An 11,096-nucleotide genomic window follows, 5' to 3' on the forward strand; every position below is an offset into this window, starting at 1 on the left:
TTCATTTTGATGACTGCAACCACCCTTCCACTGTCAAGATGTTAGATATTTTAGATGTTTTTCAATTCACACAGTCAGTCAGTCATCCAACGCACAAGAAGAATCACATACTGGATTGGGTTATGCATAGGCCTGATGATCGTATTGTTCAATCTGTGTCTGTTACACACGCCTTAGCCTCAGATCATTTTTGTGTTTTGTTTGATCTGATGATCCAGTGTCCTCCTCCTCCACTCATGTTTAAGTCTGTCCGCTGTCTCCGTACGATGGATAAAGACGCTTTTAGGGACGAGCTGCAGAACGCGCTGCCCCCCTCCCCCTCCGCTGACCAACTTGATGCCACACTCCTTCGTGCTGCTCTTGACGTCCATGCCCCCATTTCACGTCGCCCTGTCCGTCCGTCCAAGTCCGCACCGTGGTACTCCGATAGTATCTGTGTTGAACTGCGTGATGCGGGCCAAATGTGACCGTAGGCGTGCTGAGCGCAGGTATCTCAAAACTGGTCTTACTGTCCATAAACAAATATTTCAAGGAGCAAAGGACATTGTAACTAAATTAGTACACGCAGCAAAGACAACCTTCCTCCAAACCCAGATTGTTGCTTGCGATTCAAGCAAAAAGCTGTTCGATATTTGCAGCCGGTTGACCGGCCGCAGTAAGGTATCCCCACTTCCCACTGTTTTCCCCGCTAGTCAGCTGCCAGATGTATTCAGTGATTATTTTATCACGAAGGTTTTAGATATTCGTTCTGAACTTGATCAGATGGGTGCACATTCTGCTTCCTCCATTCATGTTGATGTTCCCACTGAGAAGTTGTTCTTTTCCATCATTTCAGCCAATCAGTGAAAAAGACCTTAGATTCATAATCTAAAGTCCAAATCAACAACTTGTCCACTTGATGCCATACCCACACCACTGCTTTTTGAGAATCTTGATGTGTTGTTGCCAACTCTTACTCAAATTGTCAATGATAGCCTGTTATCTGGTGTTTTTCCATCATTGTTCAAAACTGCACTTGTCAAACCACTTCTCAAAAAGCCTAGTCTTGATGTCAATATTTTGAAGAACTATCGTCCTGTATCTAATTTATCATTCTTGTCCAAAGTTTTTGAAAAGGTAGTTTTGAAGCAGCTGTTGTCATATTTGAACACCCATGATTTGATCTCACACTCTCAGTCCGCTTATCGTCCTTCTCACTGTACTGAAACAGCCCTACTTAAAGTAATCAGTGACATTCTGTCTGCTCTGGATGGTGGTGATGTGTCAGTGCACCCTACTTGACCTTTCTTCAGCGTTCGACACGATTGACCAGCCGGCTACCCGGCGAAGCGGGTATTCATCTACATGTAGTTTACCATAACTGGTGTCTTTCTTGTTTTCAGTTTTTGTCTAGGAGCAATCATTCTGATTTGGGAAAGTGGGTGGTCATCCCATTTGGTAGGATATAATGACGATAGAAGTTTGTGATGTAATATGTACCTCGTCAGTTTGGCTCAAGTGTTCTCGGCAACGTGGCGAAGGTGTCTTACACACACACACACACACACACACACACACACACACACACACACACACACACACACACACACACACACACACAGGCACACACACACACACACACACACACACACACACACACACACACACACACATTCGCATGCAAGTACGCACCGCGCACGCACACACGCACGCACACACGCACGCACACACTGTGACACACACACACACACACCCACGCACGCATACACGCACACACACGCACGCACACACGCACACACAAACACACGCACACACACACGTACGCACACACACACACACACACACACACACACACACACACACACACACACACACACACACACACATACACACACACACACGAACGTATTTTTACTCTTGAGTGTAAAAGCAAATAACTTTATTCACGGTAAGTAACACGGGAAGACCAAACACTCGCATAATATTTGGTAAAGTTAGGCAAAGGTGCTTTTAAAAAAAATCAAATAACCACAGGCAATGCTGTGGCACCGAGCTCTGCTGTACCTCAAATTTATAATTATATGTTTTCAAGTGCTAGATACAAAACAAACCAAACCACACAAAAATTGAAGTACAAAGTACATGTGCTTCTAGCTTCTTCTTCTTATTTAGTATATTTACTGGTGTCCGAGGCTGTGTGCACAAACACTATTGATTGATTTAAACATTTTTTTTTCATACTCAGTCAATGTTTGACTGAATGCATTGCTGTAGACATTGTAAGTGCTTAGGTGTGATTTCCACAGTGCTCTCTTGGTCGACGAGTTTTGGCCATCCAGGTTTCAGTCTCGGTGAAGACTGATACGGTGGGTTCAGTTTCAACCTTTAAAGCCGAGAGATTGATTGAATGTTTAAATATCGCTTTCTGTGAATTTTTTTGTTAAAGATTTTTTTAATTTTGTATAAGGCAAAAAAAAAAAAATAGGTGTGGTTACGGTAACATAGCCAAAAAAAATAGGATAGGTAGGTAGGCAATCATTTTTTTAAACTTTTTTTTCTAATGTGTACAAATTAAACGTACTTAACAGGAAAATAAGTGTGCGACACGGGCGCTTTCGCTTTCATTGCGTTTTTTGCACTCGTTTTTTTTGGGTTTTTTTGTTTGTTGTGTGACAAATGTAATAAAAAGTTATAGGATCGGCCCCTAAAAATAGGGCAGGTCGGGTTACCGTAAGCACACCTATTTTTTTTTTAGGCCTAAGAGTATGTGCTTGTGTCTGGAGTAAGTAGACGATCCAATTTGCTGGCTACATGTTCGTGTTTCCAGGGCTGGTATGCAGGAGTCGAGTTTAGCGACTATTATTTAGTCCCGTATAAACTGCATTGAGGGTACTGTTTATTCCAGGGTAAAGTCTCTAAGCTCGACTCATGCATACTGCACTGGCCCAAGCATACACAAGACAACAATGGCTAGACATTAGTGACACAATTTCACACAATAACAGACACATTCATTTCTCACACCACATGTAGCCTATACAGTTAAGGATCATTCACAATTAATTATATTAGCTATCATTTCGAACGTCAGCTAATTGACTGATTCCTATATCCAGCAAATAGTTACAATGCTTGATACGCTAACTGCTCTTGAATACTAGCCGCAGTAAAGATAAATGCGTGTCGCATAACTACAGACGGCCCTGATGGAAGACCACGTACCTTCTCTTACAATATTGCACGCTGGCTAGTTCACTTGAACATTGTTTGGTTGAGGTGACTACGAATCAAAGAAATGTCGTCACCTACATGATTATTTTGCATAACAAACGTTGAATTTACAAGCGACTTCTATCCTCACTTGCAATAATTATTACTTGCTGATATCGTACTATATGAAGAGCGCTTATTTCCCTTTTCTATTTCATATTAACCCGCCAGAGCAAAATGCAAAAAGCTGCAGTAACTAAGAGTTGAGGGTCGATAGTCAATTCTAGGGCTGCTCTTGTTTGCTTCTGCGCGGTGACATTTGAGTCTAATGGATCTTGTCCAATAGTTTTTCTAGCGAAGCAGAGAGAACAAGAAATTCCTCCGAGGTAGGAAAAACACCCCCGTTGGTCAAAGGGAAATAACCATTCTCACTGCCACCAACTGAGAAGGTTATTTCCCTTTGACCATTAATATGTCCCGCTATAAGTCCTTGTAGAATCTTAATCCACCGATAACTCCCTAACCGTGTATTTGACTGGTCCCAATTTTTGTAAGGACCGTCTCAGGAATGTATAGAACCTGTTCACCAAGTTTGGTGACGATCGGTCCGTTCATTCTTGAGATCTATATGCGAACACAAACACACACCCAAACAAACAAACAAACACATCGAGCGAAACCTATACACACCCCTATACCGGGGGTGTAATGATGGGGCAGCCCAAAATGGCTGTTTTACAGTTGCTGTTCCATCTTGGTTTGCAGTTTTGTCTGTATCCTATTGGCACGGAGTTCGCTAGAGTCTTTCCCCAGTACCCGTATGTGATATAGCTGGCACGGAAAAGAACAAAACGGTGTCTCACCACGGGTAGAAAAAACTGTGTCTGTTTCTGTCAGCCTGATGTTAAAAGTCATACATAAGTGTGTTTCTGACTACAAGAACTGCAGGTAGAAGTAATTGTGCAGCCTGGTGCTAAAGTCATACAGTGGTGACAGTCTCCGACTTCTTGCTACACTCAGAAATGTCCTGGGAACCGGCCTCGGATAAGGGCGAGGAAGCTTGAGAGGAAGGCGTGGTCGTTATTCTCGGCAGCCCGCCACCGATCGGCACGCTGCCGGCACGAATGGGGGCGGGGGGAGGAAATGCTTGATAGTCCACCCCCTCTCGCTCACACTCCCCCACCCCTCCGTCCTCCTCCGGCATCTCCTCTATCATGGGGATGGGGGAAGGGGGAGGGTGAGAAGGCCCCAGCCCCAGCATCCTCCCTCGAGAAGGGGGGTGCGACGCGATGTAGCCGTCACCTTGACAAACGTCTGACGACATCAGTTCCTGAGGCCCCGTGACGTCACCCACACCGTGAGTGTTCCGGAAATGGCCGAAGTTAGCACCAGCACCACTAGAACCACCGCCGCCGACTCCCCCAGAACCACCGTACGAAGTGGGAGTTCTTTGTGAAAGGTCATGTCCTTCTAGAAGAATCTTTTGATCTGAAAGCCGCACCCCATCCACAATCCCAGTGGTTTTGAACACGACGGCATACACGGTGTTCCCGCCCAGAGCCTCCTTGACGAAGTCCACGGAGTTCTTGTTCTTGTCGAAGACCTCCTTGAGGTTCTCGATGAGGTGGGTGTAGCGGAAGCTGTCGTTGTTCTTGCGTCGGATGGTGGCTGGCGCCGCGCCTGTAGGCATGCTCATCTTGGTCCACATCTTGAAGTTGTAGGACACTGGCGCCTCGGACAGCAACACCTTTGGGAAATATACATGGATCAATGAATGAATTATTGATCTTATTAATTATTTAATTGATCAACTATGTATTGTATGGGCTAAATCACATTTTAAGACATTCTTGACAATTTATGTTCCTGTAGTCCAGAGACATAAAATTGTCTTCCGTGGTATTCTTTCAAACATAACAAATTAATAGAAAATGAAAATAAATCACTTACATACTTTACGAATAAGGAAAGAAAAAAATCTGATAAAATAGTGAATACAGAAACAAGGAAACAAAGAGAATGTCTCGGATGAATCAGCCAGTAAATAAACCAATAAACCAATAAACCAATAAACCAATAAGTCAATACATGAATAAACAAGAAATTCCTCCTAGGTAGGAAAAACACCCCCGTCCTTACCATTCTCACTGCCACCAACTGAGAAGGTTATTTCCCTTTGACCATTAATATGTCCCTCTATAAGTCCTTGTAGAATCTTAATCCACCAATAACTCCCTAACCGTGTGTTTGACTGGTCCCAATTTTTGTAAGGACCGTCTCCGGAATGTATAGAACCTGTTCACCAAGTTTGGTGACGATCGGTCCGTTCATTCTTGAGATCTATATGCGAACACAAACACACAAACAAACAAACAAACAAACAAACACATCGACCGAATCCTATACACACCCCTATACCGGGGGTGTAAATAAATCAGTCAAATCAAGAAGTCGTTGACAATTAGTAAAGTGCAAAAGACCCCAAAGGCTTTACGCCAGGTCGCTCCGCTACAGGAGGCAGAGTGATCTAAGGGAGGTAGTTATACCAAAACTACAGTGGAATATTGCTCTGTTCAGGAGGGGCTTACTTCCCCTCGACTACAATAAACTCTGCAATTCTTGTTATGGAACATTCCATCCCAAAGAACGCAACAATAGCTGAAACTGTAAGCCTATGGAAGACGCAGAAATGGTCTATTCATATGCATGCACATAACCATATACCTAACAAAGATTCGTTTCCGAAAAATTCGTGTCCAAACTTTCAGGTAATGGTCAAAGGGACATAACCGTTGTTAGTATACTATGCCCTGTCCATTCCAATGTTATTCTTTGCAAAGCGACCGCTGCAAAACCATGTCTGTCATTTAAATTTTGTTCAGGTGAGATGGTTAGAAATATGTAACTGGTACTCTTTGTTTGCTTGAGGACTGCAGTTATCCGATTGATCATGAGTGTTTGAAACATATACCTGCCAGAATTTTAGTGATTCCCAATCATCTGAAGTTGAGCGAGTAAAAAATTAACGTATGAATGTGAACTCCAGATGTTTCTAAAGTGACATTTAAATTACTGCGAGCGCATCGAACACCAACTTTATTTTTTGGCAATCGAGTTATAAGGGACCTAATTCCAACGGTCAAACCATCATGTGCTGACGACGGTTACTTCCCTTTCCAATATTACCAGGCAGTAAATTAAAGGCTTATAGTACTGGATCGATTACAAGCACTAAAGAGCGTCAAACTATTCCAGTTCCAAGCAAGTCTTTCTTACCTTGGCCGTGTAGTTGGAAGTCTTGGCCACGTTGATCTCGCTGGTTGCCTCCCATGTCAGAGTTTCCTCGATGATCTCCCCTGTGGACTTGGATACCGTCAGTCTCATGTCCACCTCCCCACCCACCTTGCCGTCTGCCGTCAGTTTGGGCAAGCCGAGACTGAAATCCACCTTCCCGCCGATGCTGAAGCCTCGCTGGAACGTGACGCCGAGCGAGGCTTTGCGAGTCTTCTCGAAGCGGAACTTGTAGGTCTGTGCCACGTCCGTGCAGTTGGTGAAGTCCGTGGACAACGCCATGACGTTGGAGTTGCACGTCAGCGCGTTCTGCATGACGTCACGAGGCATGTGCGTCATGTGGCTGGCGAGGGAGGGGTGGGGCTGGGGGACGGTGGGGTTGTCGGGTTTCTGTCGCTGGCGCACCTCCTCTCTCAGCTTGTCGAAGTGGAAGTAGTTCATGGGCACGTCCACCACGAAGTCCCTGCGTCGTAGGCACAGCTGTTGCCATGGTGGTCTGTTGTGAGGAATGAGAGATGAACGACAGAAAATAAATAACGATGTGAAACAACAACAGCATCATCATCAACAAACAAACAAACAAACAAACAAACAAACAAACAAACAAACAATCAAACAAACCCATAAACCGAACAATACAAACAAACATAGCTCTGAACCAAAAGGACATTCATGTCCACATAGACTGACTCAATATTCGGTCGGTAGTCGGTATTCAACCTTTATCAGTCCAAAGAAATTACTTTGTGGATTCACACAATATGAAGAGCTGCGTATCTGCTTGCATGCCCACAAGACACCCAATCAAGGGTCTATACAGTCTGGCCCCGTCTGTCGTCATTCAAGAACCACAACCTTATAATCACAAGGGAGACATGTTCTGCTGGAAACAAAGACTACCCGTTGCATAACGGTCGAAACAGAAGATGAGCCCGGGGATTTCTTGCCATACGTGAATTGCTGGTATCACGCACATATGTGACCCTCCACCACGAAATGAGTCGCATGTCACCTCGCGCGGTTCTGCGCTAGCTAGGCTTAATATAAGTCCGGGGAGTGTCTGGAAACAGTGTGAGGGTCACCTAAGTCACAGGCTTATAACTCAAACAAGTTTTCGCTCTTTTCTAAAACGGTTTTCACCACTGGATAGAGCATAAAAAAATCTTTATAAAAATGTAAATATATGAAAATCATGCAAAGGTGACATGCGACTCATTCCGTGGTGGAGGGTCACATCTAGAGGGGGAACATAGTGCAAAGAGCAGTGTAGCAAGTGGGTCGTGTAACACACATAGCCAGCTGTAGAGATAAGGACGAACACTCTTCTTGCAAAGACACCTGAGGGCAAGATGACGCCGAAGCCTTCTGTCTCTGTCTGTCTATTTTTTTAATTTTATTTTTTGGTCCCTAGTGTGAGAAACTATTTGGGACATGATTTGGTGAATCGCTAAAGAACCTTTTGTTTCTAAGCGTGTGTGTATATAGGCTACACGCGGCGCACTCGAATTATCATATAACCCAAATCATATCCTTAATTAACAACCTATTTAGCCTGTAGTACATCAATCAATCAATATGAGGCTTATATCGCGCGTATTCCGTGGGTACAGTTCTAAGCGCAGGGATTTTTTTTATTTTAATTTTTTATGCAATTTATATCGCGCACATATTCAAGGCGCAGAGATTTATTTTTGCCGTGTGAGATGGATTTTTTTTACACAATACATCACGCATTCACATTGGCCAGCAGATCGCAGCCATTTCGGCGCATATCCTACTTTTCACGGCCTATTATTCCAAGTCACACGGGTATTTTGGTGGACATTTTTATCTATGCCTATACAATTTTGCCAGGAAAGACCCTTTTGTCAATCGTGGGATCTTTAACGTGCACACCCCAATGTAGTGTACACGAAGGGACCTCGGTTTTTCGTCTCATCCGAAAGACTAGCACTTGAAACCACCACCTAGGTTAGGAAAGGGGGGAGAAATTGCTAACGCCCTTACCCAGGGTCGAACTCGCAACCTCTCGCTTCCGAGCGCAAGTGCGTTACCACTCGGCCACCCAGTCCACGTTACCACTCGGCCACCCAGTCCACGTTACCACTCGGCCACCCAGTCCACGTTACCACTCGGCCACCCAGTCCACGTTACCACTCGGCCACCCAGTCGTTACCACTCGGCCACCCAGTCGTTACCACTCGGCCACCCAGTCGTTACCACTCGGCCACCCAGTCGTTACCACTCGGCCACCCAGTCGTTACCACTCGGCCACCCAGTCGTTACCACTCGGCCACCCAGTCGTTACCACTCGGCCACCCAGTCCAGAACATGAAGCACTCTCTCTTTCGCATCTTGTTCCCGATGTGGTGTAGGGATGGAAGTTTGGGATTCTGTTGCTGACATTGTTTTGTCAACAGAATTCAGATGTCAAACTACAAGAAAACTTTGACCTTTACAGTAAAGTTGTGAATGAGGTATAAAGAAGGCAATATTTCGGCAGTGCATGACATTATCATTTTTATATTTAGTCAAGTTTTGACTAAATATTTTAACATCGAGGGGGAATCGAAACGAGGGTCGTGGTGTATGTGCGTGCGTGTGTGCGTGTGTGCGTGCGTGTGTGTGTGTGTGTAGAGCGATTCAGACTAAACTACTGGACCGATCTTTATGAAATTTGACATGAGAGTTCCTGGGTATGAAATCCCCGAACGTTTTTTTCATTTTTTTGATAAATGTCTTTGATGACGTCATATCCGGCTTTTCGTGAAAGTTGAGGCGGCACTGTCACGCCCTCATTTTTCAACCAAATTGGTTCAAATTTTGGTCAAGTAATCTTCGACGAAGCCCGGGGTTCGGTATTGCATTTCAGCTTGGTGGCTTAAAAATTAATTAATGACTTTGGTCATTAAAAATCGGAAAATTGTAAAAAAAAATAAAAATTTATAAAACGATCCAAATTTACGTTTATCTTATTCTCCATCATTTGCTGATTCCAAAAACATATAAATATGTTATATTCGGATTAAAAACAAGCTCTGAAAATTAAATATATAAAAATTATTATCAAAATTTTTTTTTCGAAATCAATTTAAAAACACTTTCATCTTATTCCTTGTCGGTTTCTGATTCCAAAAATATATAGATATGATATGTTTGGATTAAAAACACGCTCAGAAAGTTAAAACGAAGAGAGGTACAGAAAAGCGTGCTATGCAGCATAGCGTAACCACTACCCCGCTCTTCTTGTCAATTTCACTGCCTATGCCGTGAGCGGTGGACCACGAGTATACGGTCTTGCTGCGTTGCATTGCGTTCAGTTTCATTCTGTGAGTTCGACAGCTACTTGACTAAATATTGTATTTTCGCCTTACGCGACTTGTTTTTTAATTCGTTTTGAATCCTTCGTCATATCATCAGAATTTCCCCAGGAAATAATCTTGATTGCTTGGTAACGAAATGCATAGTTACACGGTTCTTAGAGAATTGGACCAGAGGGTTAGAGTCTTTGGGCGGGTGTGAAGTTGGACATTCTAATCGGAACTTGCTAGCCTGCTCATTATTTCTATTTTTCTTCTTCTTTATTTTTCTTTCTTTTTTTTAATATGAATATCCGTGTATATATATCTTCATCCTACCATCAAATTCACTCACCACTCATCGTTAGAAAGAGTCTCCTTTCTAGACATTTCAGTCAGTCTGAAGGATGGATACCTTCAGACTGACCTGTACTCTAAACCTACCGACAGCCATGCCTACCTGTGCCAAAACTCGTGTCACCCAGCTCACGTAAAAAGAAATTTGCCATACTCACAATTTCTGAGACTCAGAAGACTCTGCTCAGAAGAGGAGCAATTTCAACAAAGGTGCGATGAGATGGAGAGACAGTTTTTTGCCAGGGGGTACAGCAAAAAGACTGTTAAAGATGGCAGGAGGAAAGCTACAGCTAAAATCAGAAAGGAGACTCTTTCATATCGCAAAAAAACTCCCACAAACAGAGTCCCTTTCGTCATCAATCATAACCCACTCAACCCTCCTCTCGGCCAGTGGTTGCATGGTTTGCAGGAAAGCTTGATCAGCGAGAGTGAACACATGAAAAACGTTCTGCCTGAAACGCCCATTTGTGGGGAGAGAAACTGTAAGAGCATACGCAATATCCTAATGCCGACAGTTCTTCCTCCTAAACACGACAACAACCCTGGGTGTTTCAGGTGTGAGCGTAAAAAATGTGTCATCTGTGAAAAACACTTGATTGAGTCCACCACATTCAATTCATGTAAAACAGGTGAAACTTTCACTCTCAGAGAACACTTCTCTTGTGACACCAAAAACATCATCTATCTCATTTCGTGTAAAAAAAATGCCACAGTGCCCAGTACGTGGGGCAGACTCAAAACAGTCTCAGAGAAAGGTTCTATCTCCACCGCTCACACATTGGGAAGAACACAGGTACTCTTCTCACAGTGCACTTCAACCAGCCTGACCATTCTCTCGGTGATATGAAGTGCATTGTGATCGAAAGAGTCTTTTGTTCGACCCGGGATGAGAGGTGGAAAAGAGAGTCTTTCTGGATTGCAAAATTAAAAACTTTGGTGCCGAGTGGACTCAATTCTGAT

The 11,096-nt window shown here is 43.7% G+C and overlaps 1 protein-coding gene across 1 annotated transcript in view; it reads right to left on the minus strand.

Moving 5' to 3' along the window:
* Positions 1-2,737: 2,737 nt before the first annotated feature.
* LOC138983523 (uncharacterized) overlaps positions 2,738-11,096 on the minus strand; it is a 57,820-nt gene continuing 49,461 nt past the window's right edge. The window contains exons 3-4 of the mRNA XM_070356785.1: positions 6,466-6,976; positions 2,738-4,936 (exon numbers count right to left, since the gene is read on the minus strand). Of these exons, the coding sequence (XP_070212886.1) occupies positions 4,169-4,936; positions 6,466-6,976 (1,279 nt within the window). The 3' untranslated portion in view covers positions 2,738-4,168. The remainder of the gene's footprint in view (positions 4,937-6,465; positions 6,977-11,096) is intronic.

Source organism: Littorina saxatilis, linkage group LG13 (assembly GCF_037325665.1).
Source record: "Littorina saxatilis isolate snail1 linkage group LG13, US_GU_Lsax_2.0, whole genome shotgun sequence".
Classification (NCBI taxonomy): domain Eukaryota; kingdom Metazoa; phylum Mollusca; class Gastropoda; order Littorinimorpha; family Littorinidae; genus Littorina; species Littorina saxatilis.